This window comes from Oncorhynchus mykiss, chromosome 23 (assembly GCF_057628025.1).
Source record: "Oncorhynchus mykiss isolate SJ-2025 chromosome 23, ASM5762802v1, whole genome shotgun sequence".
NCBI lineage: Eukaryota > Metazoa > Chordata > Actinopteri > Salmoniformes > Salmonidae > Oncorhynchus > Oncorhynchus mykiss.
Genome location: NC_143044.1, coordinates 16174966 through 16193258, shown reverse-complemented (window position 1 = coordinate 16193258; position 18293 = coordinate 16174966). Strand labels below are relative to the sequence as shown.

General features: G+C 44.1%; 1 protein-coding gene across 2 annotated transcripts in view; it reads right to left on the bottom strand.

Annotated features, from left to right (window-relative positions):
* The window catches only part of adam12b (ADAM metallopeptidase domain 12b), a 158842-nt gene that overhangs the window by 26364 nt on the left and 114185 nt on the right, over nucleotides 1-18293 (bottom strand). For both annotated transcript variants that reach the window (XM_021580539.3, XM_021580540.3), the window contains exons 7-11: nucleotides 14883-14948; nucleotides 11750-11821; nucleotides 11022-11191; nucleotides 10713-10797; nucleotides 8047-8195 (exon numbers count right to left, since the gene is read on the bottom strand). In XM_021580539.3, the coding sequence (XP_021436214.3) occupies nucleotides 8047-8195; nucleotides 10713-10797; nucleotides 11022-11191; nucleotides 11750-11821; nucleotides 14883-14948 (542 nt within the window). The remainder of the gene's footprint in view (nucleotides 1-8046; nucleotides 8196-10712; nucleotides 10798-11021; nucleotides 11192-11749; nucleotides 11822-14882; nucleotides 14949-18293) is intronic.

Here is an 18293-nt window from a genome sequence, read left to right as displayed (position 1 = left end):
TCAGGTCTCCTACCTGGCATAGCCATACTCCCTGTTAGCCCCCCCCCAAGAAATTTTTGGGGCTGCCTCTCAGGCTTCCATCCGCGTCGCCGTGCTGCCTTCTCATACCAGCGCCTCTCTGCTTTCACCGCCTCCATTCTACGGTAACCTTCCTCGCACTGCTCCAGCGAATCCCAGGCGGGCTCCGGCACTCTCCCTGGGTCGGCCGCCCACCTGTCGATCTCCTCCCAAGTAGTATACTCCATACTGTACTCCTCCTTGGGCTGTTCCTGTTGTTTCTTCTCCCGCTGCACCTTAGTGCGGCTACACTCCCCTGGTTTAGCCCAGGGTCCTCTCCCGTCGAGGATTTCCTCCCATGTCCAGAAATCCTTATTGCGCTTCTCCTCGCGCTGCTCCTGCCTGTTGACACGCTGCTTGGTCCGTTGGTGGTGGGTGATTCTGTAACGATTCTCTTCTTGTGAAGTAGAGTCGGACCAAAATGCAGCGTGTGGTTTACGATCCATGTTTTAATGAACAAACGTAAAACACGAATCAATGCAAACACTACAAAAATAAAGAACGTGATGAACGTAACGAAAACCTAAAACAGCCTATCTAGTGAAAAACACATAGACAGGAACAATCACCCACAAACACACAGTGAAACCCAGGCTACCTAAATATGGTTCCCAATCAGAGACAATGACGAACACCTGCCTCTGACTGAGAACCATATCAGGCTGAACATAGAAATAGACAAACAAGACCTGAAACATAGAATACCCACTCAGATCACACCCTGACCAATCAAAACATAGAAAATACAAAGTAAACTATGGTCAGGGCGTGACACTAGTAACTGTAACAGATTACATTTAGAAAGTAACCTTCCCAAACATGCTTATTCATTCATAAGGCCTTGGCACATATTTAACGGTCTACCAACATCAGTTGTGCTCTGATTCGACACAGTTTCATAAGCACAAAGACAAACAAACAAACAAACAAACAAGCAATACAACAAAGCGACACAGCTTGGTCTGCAAGCCCCTTAGTTCATAAATATGTATCCGCCGCTCAGGCAGACCTAAGTCTTCAATCACAGAGGATCTTGGGTAATCTGGGCCGTTTGAAGAAACCGACTTCTGAAGTGGAGGGCTATGGGGAAATTACACATGCCTCTTAGTGCGTGTCTGTGTGTCTTCAACAACAACATCATATTCTACTTATACCACGCGGTGAAGCATATTTTAAACATAATGATCAGACCTGATCAGACCTTTAGCTGCAGCCAAGCTTGTGGCACATACAGTACATTGATATTCTTGTTTGACTTTTAACCAGTCTATGTATGTCTACATAAGAAAGTAAGAAAATCGGAAATAAAAACATCCTAAATGTAGAGAAATGTCTGTTTGTAACAGCTGTTCTCCCTGGGGGTTTCTGTGATAACAGAGTGTGTACTGTATGTACCAACCAACCACAGGAGGAGAGATGGATACAAACTGCTGCTTCACCTCATTATCAACCCCTGTCCTCCTCTAACCTCCCTCCCACCCTGACAACTCTGACAGTAAGAGACTAAAGCCAAAGGACAGAACACTGGACGTGACAAATCTGTAATTACAGTACTATAAATGGCAGCAAGTGGGCTGAGCCAGAGACTTATAGGCCTACAACACAACTATACTGTATGACCCTAGGCTGGCCTACCTTCAGTATGTAAAGCTGGCTAATGATACAGTGTAAGGGACTGGTATTGGCAGGTGGCTGGCACAAAAAAATAGGTTTTGGGTAAACTTGCAATCTGACAGTGAGCGGTGTCGTGAGTGGTGAAGATGGGTAGTTGGCTCTGGACAGGCGACATTTTGAAAAGCCTTCTTAAAAGCAACAGATGAGGATAAGGGCTGGTAGGCTAGTGTGGATCGACCAGGAGGGTGACGGTTGTGATGGCATTGTGGAAAAGCTGACATCAGACATGACTGCTTCAATAAGTCAGAGGACTAAAAGGACTGAGAGTCTTGGCACTGGGTGGACCAGGTTGGTAAACTTGTCATTGCGTGGACCAAAAAAGGTTTGAAGATAAACCTTGACATTGGACATAATCACTTTCTTTAACAGGACATTACACAGAGTCGAGTTGTAGCTAAAACTTGGCATCTGGTTTGTGAGGGGATCTGTGATGCTTCGCCTCCGCCTAGGGGGGATTTGGCATCTGTAATTCTATGGACGTTGCACTGTCATTAGTTCACTCTTTTGCCTGCTAGGGGCATAGAGGTAAGGCGGACCAGCCAGAAAACACATTGTGCTTCCTCCTTACCACCGAGGAAAAACACACTGAACTCTCACTTACAACATCTCCCTGGAAGTAGTGATGACCACCACCACGTCAACATGTCTGCTGCCCTAATCCACTTGCTATGGTTGTAGATGTGTTTACCCCTGCTCTTTAGGAGGGACCAAAGCTAGGGTGAGCAGGCCACTGAGCAGGCCCTCGTAAATAGAATGCCTGCTGCTGATAACACACCAGAGCGGTGGAACCCCATGATCTGTGTTGGGAAAAAACACAGGCCGAGAAAGCTTAACTCCACTAGCAGACAAAGCAATCTGCTCCGACCAGCCTGAGACTGTCCATCATCTCCTCCCCAGCTGAGGACCCAGAGCAGGTCCACCAGGCCTGGGGAGAGGCGTGGGCTCTGCTCTCTTGTCCCCTCTAGTCTTTTAATACAGTTGTGGAATTTGGATCCCCCTACACCCCAGTGACTGTTTTATCAGCTGATGCCATGTGCCGGCTACACCGTCCAGGAAATGATATTACAATACGTTTCAGTGGATAATATTAGCTTAAAATCCCCATCTTTTCTCCACGTGCAGTCAAGCAATGTAGATCTAATTAGGACTAGGAGGTGTTGGGGCGGACGCCACATAATGGTCGTAGAGTATCTCAAACCTAGTCATCCTGCAGGGCCTGATTGACGGACAGTATGACATTTCTGTCATTTCACAACTAAATAAGGTACTTCAAAAAACCCTTAGATGGCACAACCTCATTCATATTCTGATCACGCCTTGATAGTTCATAAGATGAATGGGTGTTCATATCTTACTTAGAGCAATGATGACAGACAGCACCTTTTTGTACTCCCGGGGGGCTCAGATGCCGACAGCCTGGGTTATTACTAACAGGAGTTCATGCCAGGCAGACACACAGAGGGAAAGAGGAAATGGATATGATCTGATGTGCTCTTTCGTCAGCCGGTCTGAGGAATTACACAGAACTGATTTACATTTTTCCTTGGAACGCTTTGAAAGTAGAGAGGGCAAGGACAACAATCTGCACTGCAGTCATTTTCAGGTCGCCAGTGCTCAATGTCTCCTCCTCTGCGACAACAAGGCCTTGTAAACCTCTGTTGACTTCTGACATAGAGGATTTGGGACCCTCCGTGGTCATGCCACACATGCAGAATCACACTGCGATGGGAATGTTGTGCTGAGGCAGATTTTGGGCTGCCACCCCGGGTGACTAACAACAGCGTTTCTCTGAATATAGCCTACATCAGGGGGCCCAGAAGACTGTTGTCAGTCTAGTCAAGTCAAACAAGGAGCCGCTGGGTTCAGTGGCGGAGTAAATACCAAGGAGGATAGGACGCTGGCATGGCTGTCTGTGGAGGTGGTGGGTGAGGAGACTCTCCGCAACATAAAAGTAAACTGCGACACACACACACAGACACGGACGCATGCTGACGCACAACTCGGTCAACCAAGCCCATAATTAGTCAATGTTCCCTCAACCCCTTCCTACCTTGACATTGGTAGTTATTTCCCCCTATTCCAGAAGTTCATCTTGAGTGTGCAGCCCAGTTATACACCGTGCTGTGGATCTGGTACAGCCCCTAACTGGGACTACCCAAAATAAAACTTATTTGAGGCTGTCTGTGCTGCCACAAGTGACACAATCCACAAGCATGGAAATACCCCACCATCCCTGTGGCTTTCTCGGCTCTCTCACTCGAAGATCTGACATACTTCAAATCAGGAGCCCACCTTTCTTTGGGATCGTCTTTATGTACACTATGCAAACACAATCGTGTAACTGTATATTCCAACTAAGCCCAACACATCTCTCTGTCTCCATCTCTTTCTCTCTCCCTCTGCTCTTCTATTACAAATCAAATGCAGTAAATAAACGGCCACTGGCCACTTAGCGCTTGTCTAGCCTAGCAAAAACCTGTCTCAGTGGATCTCTCTCTGAGCCCCTGATTATAGTTGGCAGCGTCAGTGATAATCACATCATTTAGATGCAGCCTGTCCTCCACTCCATTAGCAAGTCTGAGTAAAGAATGTCCCGACACAACACCCAGGCAGCTACACAGGGGTCACTGGCTGCCTGCCTGTTCCTCGGCTTCTCACATTCTGAAGATGAAGCAGGACTGAGGGACTGGACAGTGTGCACTACGGTAAAGAAGGCAGACAACTGTGAGGAGGAAGTGAGTTTCAGATTGGACTGCTGAAATGACTGGTTTTGTCAACAAGCCACTGTAAATTCAGCCCGGAAGCGGATATCTTTGACTGGCTGAAATAAGGTATTGCTACTGCATATCCAGCTGACGTGTATATGTGAACGAATGAATGCACACACACACACACACACACACACACACACACACACACACACACACACACACACACACACACACACGCACATATTTAGCATACACACCAATAAACACACAGAACTGCAATGCCTTATTTCTGTGTGTGCTCAGGGCCTTTCAGCTGAAGTGAACCGAGGACATTGTAGGATTGTTCCCATTGATCCATCATTCTGTTGAAAACAGGGCTTTGTCTGAGTTCTAGTTTAACTGGGGTTTAGCCCTGAGTTTCTCGAGTAGAAATGCTTTCACCTCAGAAAAACAGACATGGCAATACAGTATTTCCTTATCTGCACTGCCTTACAGAGTGTGTCAATTAAAACACACATACTGTGTTAACAAATATACAAAACCTGACAACAGGGTGTAAGAATAACCAGTTTTGATTATGCTAACTTGGTGGTCACTCATCACTCATTAAATTGGGAAGATGGTGATTCTAGTGACCTTCGTTTCAACTGAATATATTTGTGACCTACTGAACTCCTAAAATGAACTTAAAGGCCTAATGCAGTCAAAAATGTGATTTCCTGTGTTTTATATACACTGAGTATAACCAAACATTAGGAACACCTTCCTATTGAGTTGCACCCCACCTTTGTTTTCAGAACAGCCTCAATTCGTTGTGGCATGGACTCTACAAGGTGTCGAAAGCGTTCCACAGGGATGCTGGCCCATGTTGACTCCAATGCTTCCCACAGTTGTGTCAAGTTGGCTGGATGTCCTTTGGGGGGTGGACCATTCTTGATACACACAGGAAACTGTTGAGAGTGAAAAACCCAGCAGCATTGCAGTTCTTGACAAAAACCGGTGTGCCTGGAACCTACTACAGTACCATACCCCATTCAAAGGCACTTAAATATTTTGTCTTGCCCATTCACCTTCTGAATGACACACAAAATCCATGTCTCAATTGTCTCAAGGATTAAAAATCCTTCTGTTAAGGAATCGCCCCTTTTTCCCCAATTTCACCTAAAATTACATACCTAAATCGAACTGCAGGGCCTGAAGCAAGGATATGCATATTCTTGGTACCCTTTCAAAGGAAACACTTTGAAGTTTGTGGAAATGTGAAAGGAATGTAGGAGAATATAACACATTAGATCTGGTAAAAGATAATACAAAGAAAAAACAACCGTTATTTTGTATTTTTTTTGTACCATTTGTACCAAAATGCAAGAGAAAGGCCATAATGTATTATTCCAGCCTGGCTGCAATTTAGATTGTGTAGCCACTAGATGGTAGCAGTGTATGTGCAAAGTTTTAGACTGATCCAACAAACCATTGCATTTCTGTTCAAAATGTTGTATCAAGACTGCCCAAATATGCCTCATTTCATGTTCAAAACTGTGCACTCTCCTCAAACAATAGCATGGTCTTCTTTCACTGTAATAGCTACTCTAAATTGGACAGTGTAGTTAGATTAACAATAATTTAAGCTTTCTGCCAATATCAGATATGTCTATGTCCTGGGAAATTTTCTTGTTACTTACAAACTCATGCTAATCGCATTAGCCTACATTAGCTCAACCGTCCCGTGGAAGGGACACCGATCCCGAAGAAGATTTATTTTTTAACCTGTCTCCTCCCCTTCATCTACACTGATTGAAGAGGATTTAACATGTGACATCAATAAGGGATCATAGCTTTCACCTGGATAGGCTATGTCATTGAAAGAGCAGGTGTACTCAATGTTTTGTATACCCAGTCTATAAATCCATACTATGAGGTTTGAATGATACTGTGAAAATTATGATAATTCCCTTTTAGTGTAAGACCTGTTTGAAAAGACTGCCTGGAATTTCAGCCTGTTTTGGTGAGATGGTATTTTGGCCTGCCTGGTGACATCACCAAGACATCGCCAATAACAGCTAGTTTTCCGTTTTCTCCTCCCCACTCAGACCACTCCAAGACAGTCCTAGAAAAATTATTTCTTTAGAAATAGCTCTTTTCTAAGAAGCTATATGTACATTTTTTAAAACAAATTTAATTGAAAACAATCACAGTAAGATTCTTATTTGACAGCCAGATATTATTTGATATTGAGATAAAAACGTCTGGCCTTTGACACTAACAGATACCCTGAATACTCTAAAGGTGAATTCATTTCATGACTTTTCATGATTTTTTCTCAATTAATGTCGCATTAGTATAACAGAATGAGCTCACTGCCAATTCTGGTGAAGAGTTTTTCGGCTATTTTTTGGGTAAAAGGTCATCATTTTTTCTGTCTGACTTCAACAAACGGATAACGGTCTTTCGCTAATTCACAGACCTGATAGCATTTATTTTCGAAGGATGCCCTTGCAAACCCTGCGCAGTTTCCTTCCAGTGTGTGGCTATGTTGTTTTATGAGCACATAATTGAGAATAGTGTTACCGTGTTTTTCATGGCCTGGCTCCAATGACAACAGCGAGAGCATGGGCCAGTGAAAACACAGAGAGCCCAGAGCCAGAGGGACTGTCGTCAAACAGGCTGTGAATCAGCTGTGTCCGACAGCCGCCTACCCCTCAGATTCTACCCATGATCCCCAGCAGCTCAGTTCTGAACAGGCGCCCTCGGATGTACTGTACTGCTCAGGATGCAGCTGAATTTTCTCAATTTCCAATTCCGATGGCAATAACAGACTCCACTGCTTGGGCATCCATCTGTCTATCTACTATTTTCCTCTTCTTTCCCTCTCTCAAACGGAGGTGGAATCCATCCCAAACACATCCATCCGTCTACACGCCCAGACTCAGCATCAGATAAAACTAATTGTCATCGGACCAAGGGTGAAATCTCATATTAGGCACACGGTACACCTTATCTGACCACTGTTGACTCAGAAACAGTCACATGGTCCATCAGTCGAGGCGTTATCATGAGATCCCAGGCTGGGGGCAGGTGAGAATCTGTGAGCAGCCTCTCTGTCTTCAGGCTGGGAGGTTGGTCCCAGCCCTCAACAAGATGCATGGCCATCCACACATTGACAAGGACACACAGGCAACTAGTGTTTACATGAGATAACGATCAACCCTGTACAAGCTGTGAAGGCATTCATCTTGTCTTAATGGTCTATTAGCAGAAGGTTAAAACGCGTTGCGTTTCTAATTTATTCTGAAAAGTTGAAGAATGAATGGGAACTTAATTTGCATGCTCGTAAATTGTACAGCTGATTTGGGAGACAAAGTTAAACTGTTACACATTGATGAGAGAAATGGGACTATCTGAAAATGCCAAGGTTGATGTAACCTCCATTTCAATTCCAGCCAGTACAGATAAACTGAAAGCTATATTTTCCTAAAATGACTGGAATTGATAGAGCTGACCCACCATCCTCTTTGACTCTGTTTAAAAAAATTATTGCTCAATGAGACAACACAGTATTTATAACCCATTCATATGGTTGGACTGGACCATTGGCATCACTCACCCAGTGGAGGGGGTCATGATGCAGCCCCCACGGTCCACTGTCATCCTGCAGCCACACCCCCGCTCCGGGGTGTCGTGGTTCATGCCAAAGTTGTGCCCCAGCTCGTGTGCTAAAGTCACAGCTGCACCCAGGGGATTTTCCGAATGGTCCTACAGTGGAAAAACAGCATAAGTTCAGATTCGGTTTGAAACTGAGATAAAAAAGTTGAAGCGATAACACCTTTCTATATTATTAGAACATCACAACAAAGCATTGCATTGTATAATGTCTAGCATGGATAACTAAGCAGCGGCATGATATGTTAGTTCATAGAGTTCAGTGGATATATCCATCGATGTTTGGAAGATAATGGATGTTGCATAGAGTAAAGAGCTGCAAGGTAGAGTAGTACATTAGAGCCCATTATCCCTTAGTTCAATACATATCTGTCTTAGTTCGGTTGACTCACAGTGGTTCCATTAGGTCCAACTGCCCAGTGATCCACATTTCATTACACATTCTGCTCATGGAGGATAGGAGCTGATCAGTTTGTCTGCTGTTCCCTCACCAACCCCAACCAACCCTAATCACACACTACTGCCGGCGGGGACAGATGCTGGGAAGCAATAAAAACTTGGTGCATTATGACATTTTAGTGAACATATAAGCTAGCCAACTGTCCTTCAGAAGGAGAGAGGGTACAGGGAGGGGCGGGGGGTGTAAAGAGATAGGGAGAGGGGAGAAGTGATGGAGAAAAACCTAGTAAAAATTTGACAAACAGAAAGCTACTAGACAGAGAAAGGCAGAGATGCATGCATGCAGAGAGATTGGAATGAAGACTGAAAGAAAGTGCAGCAAAGACACTGATTGACATGGAGAGACAAAGAGAAGAACACAAGGGAACAATAGAAGTGAAGGTAAGACTGGCTGCTGTAGCTTGCTGCACAGTTAAGTGCCGAGTGTGCACAGCAGCAAACACAACAGCAGCATAAATTATGAAGGTCCCGGCCCATGGAGCTTTACACACACAGACACACTCTGTGGATGTGTGTCTTCACTACTCCACAGGCCTAGATAGGTACACCAGGTGAACCACAGCCACAGCCATGAATTATGTATACACACACTGAAACACACACATGCACACATACAGCACTGAATATACTGGAGGATACTGGAGACAGAAAGACTTGTCTCAGTCATATAATGTTTCCCCTACGTGGATGCTGTCATCCAATGCGACACAACAAGTAGGATTATGAATCAGACATTTTCCTACTGTATGTGGGTCTCTAGTCTAAAGAGCCTAACAACTCGTCTGATTTACACTGCTCTGTACATACTGTAGGACTACTATTATGTCCATAATAAACTCCTGCGCTTTCCCTTTACAGAGGGTCGTATGTCAGGGCCCTATGTAAAGCAAAGCTATTTCTGCCCTGATTACAGAGCTGCGTGGTGGGACCAGTTTCCTGGGGTTTTTTTCGTGGAAGGATGAGAACTACGTTCCTCCCAGCCCCGTCATGTTTGAGAGTGGATGTGGTGTGGATATACTGCTCGCATCACGGCTGAGCGCCTCTTCACAAGCACTGTAATTGAAGAGAGTGGATTGACGTAGGTGAAGTCAGAGTCAACCCTTCAAAGCAGCTACATTGGTGAGAACAAAACCGGGTTAGTTTGGTCATGAAGGGGTTTTCCGGTCTTTCTGAAGTAGTTTCAAGACATGCAGGGGATATTTTATCTCCCAAAACATGATGATTGTATTCGTTTACATTTAACGACAAACCCACAGTGGTTGACGTACAAACGTTTCTGGCGAAATTTGTTTTAAAAAACCCAGCGATGTACAAACTGTGAAATTCAACCTACATGTGGACCAAATAAAGGGGGGGTTGGAGCTGATAACATATGTTGAAATACAAAGTGGTTCATCTGGTCCTTCGGCCCTATAACTCAATACATGGTTCTTTAATCCTGCTCCAAGCCTTTGCCATGTGTGAGTAATGGGAAGGACAGACATCTGGAAATAACCAGCCAACCCTGGCCAGAAGGAAAACATATCTATTAATGGGAAATACACCTCTTTGTTGAAGCTGCATGGCATGGGCTGACTCTGAGAAGGGAACTGCCTGGCGATTTAGTACGGGTATCAAGTGATACAGTGGGGATGGAAACACAGTTCATTTTTGCTCATTGCATAACTTAACTGTGTGGGCTGTGCGTGGTAGTGAGTAAAGGGCATTCTATTTTGACATTTAGTATATGGCCTGGCACAAATAATTTATCACTCCTCATAAAAATGTTAATGTGTCTTGTTTAAGCTCCGTGTACAATGACTTACCTCAAACCCACATCCCTGTACATTTATAACTAGACTGGGTGGTTCAATGATGAAAAAGCTTCAAATAACCTTGGATGGTGTGTGTGTGTGTGTGTGTGTGTGTGTGTGTGTGTGTGTGTGTGTGTGTGTGTGTGTGTGTGTGTGTGTGTGTGTGTGTGTGTGTGTGTGTGTGTGTGTGTGTACATTGATGTGAATATCCTGGTGTTTACAATCATCATTTCTCAGACAGCACTCACAAAACAATAAAAAACCTTTTCTTTACACGCCGTCTCTGGATAGTGTTGAGCTGAGCTCATGCTGACAGCGTCATAGAGTAGGAACAGTGTGAGGTTGAGGTTGTGCTCACCATGACGATGCCTCCAGACTGCTCCACTGTGCACATGCTCATGATGGGAGCCATGCCAATGGTGGTACCCTGGAAGTACACCCCACTGGGGGGAAGGGGGTTGAGGAGAGGTAAAGAAGGTGACTTCAGGGGTTAAATACATACTAAGAATCCTATCATAGTCTATTTGTTTCCCAAATCACAAACGACTGAAGCTTCGATACGAATCAGAAATGGTATGGGCTGTATAACTTCTGTACCTGTGTCACTTCGTTTTGAGTGTGTGCTTCAGGTATTTGTTTATGAGATTGTGTACTGTAGAATCTCCACCTGATGAGCTGAGCGTTGTCGTGCGATTTTGTAGGCAGCAGTTTGACTTTCCTCCAGTCTAGGAACTCATGCAGGGTGTTGAAGGGGTCCTGAGTGACAGGACACTTATCAGAGTCGCTCCATACCTCCAGGCCCACCAGGGCCACGCGGATGTTCAGGACCCTGTAGAACTGAGGGGCAGTGAGTAGAAGGATGCATTGTTTTACAACCATCTTAGGATCTCTCCCATATAAACAATACATATAGATTTGTTTTATTTAAATAAAAAGGTAGTATGGATAAATGGCTGGGGACTGGCTTGGGAACAGGTTGGCATTTATTATCAGGAATCTTGCCCTGGAGGTAGTTCTGCAGAGTGGTCACTAGCTGACACAGCCAAAGTTATAATATCTGATTTTAAACCTAAAACGAACCTTAACCACACTGCTAACCCTAGTGCATAACACTATCCTTAAATTAAGACCCCAAAATCATGCATGTTTACTATATAGCACATTTTGCCTTTGAAGCTGGCCCATCTAGTGGAAATCACTGAGTTCTAACTCCAGGTCAAGATTCATGACAAAACGTTGACTTGGGATCCTATATGATACCATTTTAGATGGACTAAAAGCAGTTGTGAGAGACTGACATTAGCCTGGGATGACATTAATATGTGTTGTCAGAGGTATTTCTATTTGAAACATATGATAGGTCTCTCCTGTGCATTGGGAAGGTGGTGGTTTTACCTTGTCCACGTAATTGGCTATCTCTGCCAGTCTCTGCTTCACCCTCTCAACATCCTTCCCCTGTTTCTGAAACTGAACACGCAACCCAGGGTGAATATTGTTAGATGTTAGTGAGCAAAGAAAAACATTAATAGTGGATGAAATGAGTACAAGGTCATGGATGTAGTATACAGTACTGCAGACTGGGCTCAATATCATTTGAACAAGTGTGACGATGTGCCTGTGAGACATCGTCACGTCGGGACATTTCCCTCCATTGCTTCACACACAAATGAACAGATTTTTTTGGTACAGACATTTCCAAAATGGCATTATTATTATTAATATAAAATCATTATTGATATGATACAGTATAAGAACACAAACGCTAGAGTCTGGTTTATATAATTTATTTAGAAATGTACCACTGTATTCTCTTTGTTTGGTGCTGCTAGACCGTTCTACTCACCACATTATTTTGGAACTGGCTTCCTAGGGGAGCATCCGTTGGTGATGTTCAGGGATTTAGGAAAAGGTAGCGCGCCTCTCGTTATTTGTTTTTTCCTGTTGAAAACTTTTTCAGGATCTGTGGGTCCCCTGCGGGACATTGTGCTAACATAGGCTAATGTGATTAGCATGAGGTTGTAAGTAACAAGGACATTTCCCAGGACATAGACATATTATGTCCAACGTTTCGACAGACAAGCTGTCTTCATCAGGGTATAATGACAAACACGGTGAGATGACTCATTTATATAGTGTCAAAAGACACACACTTTCCTAGGCTGTCATTGTAAATAAGAATTTGTTCTTAATTGACTTGCCTAGTCAAATAAAGGTTAAATAATAAAAAAAATATAAAAAAGTCACTGATGTGATCTTCCTGTCTGGGTTTGGCGCCACTCTCGGGTACGTGCTGTGGGGGAGATCTATGTGGGCTATGCTCAGCCTAAAGCATTATGTCTTTGTTGTAAATGTTTTGGCGCCAAACTGTGGCAGTTGTGAAAAAAGTTAATAGTTGGAAGAGTTGCCATTATTATTATTATTGTTATTTTGCCATTTTTAATTCATTGTAAATAAGAATTTGTTCTTAACTGACTTGCCTAGTTAAATAAAGGAGTAAAGGCCTAGTTAAATAAAGGGTAAATAAAAATTATATACAAAAAAAAACTAGATGGTTTCTTTCCCATTATTTTCTCTTGAACCATATGGTATATTCTCTAGAAACGCATGGACAATATGGACACAGATATACAAAAAATGAATACTACATATGAATATATATATTTTTAAAGTTATGCAAGTATAAATTACCAAAGATCTCTGGCTTTGCCCTCGACCGGTCCAGGTCATATCTATGTGGCAGATGTTTCTCAGTGATGGTTCAGTATAGTCCCCAGCACCTATTCACGTTATTGTCCCTCAGGGGTCATCCTTTTTTCCCTGTACATGCTTCTCCTTGGTGACATCATCCACAATCATAACATGCAGTTTCTACTGTATGCGGATGACACACAGCTTTTATATATCAATCAGACCCAGTGACCAAGTGATATCAAATGTTGGATGTCTGACAACTTTCTCCAACTCAATGATAAGAAATCAGAGGTTGTTTTATTTGGTCCCCCTTATTTAACTCTGACCTAAACGTCCAGCTGCATGTAAAGAAGGTTGTCCAGTCTGCTTTTATCATCAGAGAAATATAGCTAAAGTCAAGTATTTTATCTCAGTCACTGATCTGGAGAGACTTCTACCTGCTTTTATTTCCTCACTCCTAGATTACTGTAACTCTTTGTATACATCTGTCAGAAATCACTCCATCGTCTACAGTTCAAAATGCTGCAGCTCAGCTTTTTATAGGCACCAGAAAATCTATCCATATCACAGCTATTTGAGCTTCTCTACACTGGCTACCAGTCACTTTCAGAATAGATCAAAAATATATATTAATCAAGTTTAAGGCTAGGCTTGGTTTAGCTTCATCCTATATCTCTGATCTTTTATCTCCTTACACGTCAGGACACAGCCTGAGATCCTCTGGCAGGGCACTGTTGACCATTCCAAAGTCTAGGGCGAAAACAAAAGGAGACTGGGCATTTGCTATTAGGGCTAGACTTTGGAATAGTCTGCTAGAAGAGATCAGGCTTGCAGATTCAGTGTCTGTTTTTAAATACCCACTGAAGACACACTTTTATAAAGGTGCTTTCAATGTATGATTTGAATTAGCTATATCTGTCTTTGTTTCTAAGTTAGTAACTTTTATTTTATGATGTGAATAACTTTGTTACTTGTATTGAAAAGCACCATACAAACAAAGTTATTTGTATAGAGCTTATGCAAATAAGACAATTATTCTATTGCCATAGATCACCTGTTAATTACCAAAATTACTGAAGATTCCGGTAACTTCTGTACATTACTGGTAGCTCTGCAACCCTAGCAGTACAGTATAATGGTAGTTTTTGGAGAAATGGCATGGCACATATGTTACAGATATCTTCAACCAGTCTGGAAGGGAAGGTATAACATGTTGGACAGGTTGTCAAGCTGAGGTCCATCTGGATTTGGGCTCATCTCAGAAACAATTGGCGAGAGAACGGGGAGCATGTGCATTGGCAGAAATGGCATGTGAGAGGCATGCAATCCAAGGTGAGACAGACTCTCCTTTTTCATCCCACTGTGCATCCACCTGCTTGTGTATACTGTGTGTAGACCTACTTAGTCAGCTACATCCAGCCTGGCCCTTATAGAGCAGCACAAGCAAGTGGGTCCTCTCCTCCTCTCTCTTCCAGTTCAGGTCAATAGCATCAGCTAGGGGCAGCCAAGGGGAAATCCCAGTGCGAGCGTTTCTCTCCTTCTTCTGTATCCACACCGTTTCCTGTTTCCTGTCTAGTCCACTGGGGAATTGTTTAGCACTTCCCGTGGAATACGGCTGCCACCGACGACCGCACTGTAGCAGCACACTGACCTAATTCTGCCGTTACCATGAGGATTTGTTCTTGCTTTGTTAAAATCTCGCCTATTTTCTTCTGAAAAGTCTGTGTGTCTCTAGCCGTTCTGAATGGGCACACCACATACTGTAGTCATGGTAATGATGAGTAGGACGACACTAGGACTATTATCTATGCATTTTAATTCATTATAGATACATTACCTCTCTGTTGTCTGCAACGATGATCAGCTCTACGTATTTGGTAGTCTTCTGAGCGTGCCTCTTGTGCTGTGATGCAGAGAGAGGGGGGAGGGCAGAAAACCCATCATTTGAACAAAATCTTTACTCAAGGACATGGACATTCTAAATTTAACCACTCCTTTCTCCTCCTCAAAGTCCTGTCTTTTTTTTTTAGCTTTGTAAACAACGCTCACTTTCGCACAACTTCTAGTGAGTCCACATTAGGTTATTTATGTTAAAGCTACTTCAAAAATATTGCTTATCAATCTTTCAAAAGGCTCCTGTCACGGAATCACCTGTGATTTCAACTTCACATTGAAGGCCTACACACCAGTGGCAAAAGCTTCATAAAAAAGCCTATTACTCATGTGCTTAGTCACGCAGAGAGCAGACATGTTTCTATGAAATATCCTGTCCTATCATAGTGCTCCTGTTCTTTTTATCAAGCTTTATGTTCCAAAGCTCCAATATTGGAAACTGATGATTCACTGTGTCAGTGAGTGTCTTGGTTATTATTTCTGAAGGAAAGGGTTGATAATGGAGGATTGATAATGGATGCAGGCAGGTACTGTAGGTGGTGGCAGATGGACCTGTACACCTGCTACATCGAGACTGGTGTGGGGAGCTGTGCCCATGCTCCTGCCCTGGCCCTGATTTAGGACTCTGGAGCCAGGGAAAGAGTAAGGGCAAGGTTGGATCTCTACCATGGTTCATGTGCTGGTCTGAGCGCCAATTCAAGTACAAACCCAAGTACAAAACCAATACAGCTCAAGCCCTGGTTTCTGGTCACAGCGAAAATTGCCCTCATTGTTTATAATCGATCATACTGCCACAAAATCCATCGTCTTTGTTACAACAGTATGGTAAAAATAAGTTTGATCCTACCTTTGAGGCAATAGCTATAAAGGCATGCATCAATTTACAAATGAACAATAAACATCTCCCTAGGGACCCTGGCTTGCCATTACAAAACAAATACCATATTAGCATGTTTCAAATGGTGTCATGTGTTATATCAGAGAAATTAAGACATAGGTGTTTCCATAGCAAATCAATTGCTTTCCCACCATGAAAGGTGGCATCATCCCCTCTCAGATTGTTAACAAACCCAGAACATTGTGTTACAGACACTCTCAGACAGATACAGTGCCTTGCGAAAGTATTCGGCCCCCTTGAACTTTGCGACCTTTTGCCACATTTCAGGCTTCAAACATAAAGATATAAAACTGTATTTTTTTGGGAAGAATCAACAACAAGTGGGACACAATCATGAAGTGGAACGACATTTATTGGATATTTCAAACTTTTTTAACAAATCAAAAACTGAAAAATTGGGCGTGCAAAATTATTCAGCCCCTTTACTTTCAGTGCAGCAAACTCTCTCCAGAAGTTCAGTGAGGATCTCTGAATGATCCAATGTTGACCTAAATGACTAATGATGATAAATACAATCCACCTGTGTGTAATCAAGTCTCTGTATAAATGCACCTGCACTGTGATAGTCTCAGAGGTCCTTCAAAAGCGCAGAGAGCATCATGAAGAACAAGGAACACACCAGGCAGGTCCGAGATACTGTTGTGAAGATGTTTAAAGCCGGATTTGGATACAAAAAGATTTCCCAAGCTTTAAACATCCCAAGGAGCACTGTGCAAGCGATAATATTGAAATGGAAGGAGTATCAGACCACTGCAAATCTACCAAGACCTGGCCGTCCCTCTAAACTTTCAGCTCATACAAGGAGAAGACTGATCAGAGATGCAGCCAAGAGGCCCATGATCACTCGGGATGAACTGCAGAGATCTACAGCTGAGGTGGGAGACTCTGTCCATAGGACAACAATCAGTCGTATATTGCACAAATCTCGCCTTTATGGAAGAGTGGCAAGAAGAAAGCCATTTCTTAAAGATATCCATAAAAAGTGTCGTTTAAAGTTTGCCACATGTAACGGTTTTCTTTATGAGAAGGAGAGTCGGACCAAAATGCGGCGTGTCTATTGCAATCCATGTTTAATGAAGTAACACACTAAACACAAACACTATCAAAACAATAAACTTAACGAAAACCGAAACAGCCTATACTTGTGTAACCTAACACAGAACAATGACATCAGGACACAAAGGACAATCACCCACGACAAACTCAAAGAATATGGCTGCCTAAATATGGTTCCCAATCAGAGACAACGATAAACACCTGCCTCTGATTGAGAACCACTTCAGACAGCCATAGACTTAGCTAGAACACCCCACTAGCTACAATCCCCATACACACCACATACAAAAACCCCATGCCACACCCTGGCCTGACCAAATAAATAAAGATAAACACAAAATACTTTGACCAGGGTGTGACAGAACCCCCCCCCTAAGGTGCGGACTCCCGAACGCACCTCAAAACAATAGGGAGGGTCCGGGTGGGCGTCTGTCCATGGTGGCGGCTCCGGCGCGGGACGTGGACCCCACTCAATCAATGTCTTAGTCCCTTCTCCTCGCGTCCCTGGATAGTCCACCCTCGCCGCCGACCATGGCCTAGTAGTCCTCACCCAGAACCCCACTGGACTGAGGAGCAGATCGGGACTGAGGGGCAGCTCGGGACTGAGGCAGCTCGGAACTGAGGGGAAGCTCAGGAGTGAGAGGAAGCTCAGGAGTGAGAGGAAGCTCAGGAGTGAGAGGAAGCTCAGGCAGGTTGATGAATCTACCAGATCCTGGCTGGCTGGCGGTTTCGGCAGATCCTGTTCGACTGGCAGATCTGGAAGAGTCTGGTCGACTGGCAGATCTGGAAGAGTCTGGTCGACTGGCAGATCTGGGAGAGTCTGGTCGACTGGCAGATCTGGGAGAGTCTGGTCGACTGGCAGATCTGGGAGAGTCTGGTCGACTGGCAGATCTGGGAGAGTCTGGTCGACTGGCAGATCTGGGAGAGTCTGGTCGACTGGCAGATCTGGGAGAGTCTGGTCGACTGGCAGATCTGGAAGAGTCTGGTCGACTGGCAGATCTGGAAGAGTCTGGTCGACTGGCAGATCTGGAAGAGTCTGGTCGACTGGCAGATCTGGAAGAGTCTGGTCGACTGGCAGATCTGGAAGAGTCTGGTCGACTGGCAGATCTGGGAGAGTCTGGTCGACTGACAGATCTGGAAGAGTCTGGTCGACTGGCAGATCTGGAAGAGTCTGGTCGACTGGCAGATCTGGAAGAGTCTGGTCGACTGGCAGATCTGGAAGAGTCTGGTCGACTGGCAGCTCTGGCTGCTCCATGCTGACTGGCTGCTCCATGCTGACTGGCTGCTCCATGCTGACTGGCTGCTCTGGCTGCTCCATGCTGACTGGCTGCTCCATGCTGACTGGCAGCTCTGGCTGCTCCATGCTGACTGGCTGCTCTGGCTGCTCCATGCTGACTGGCT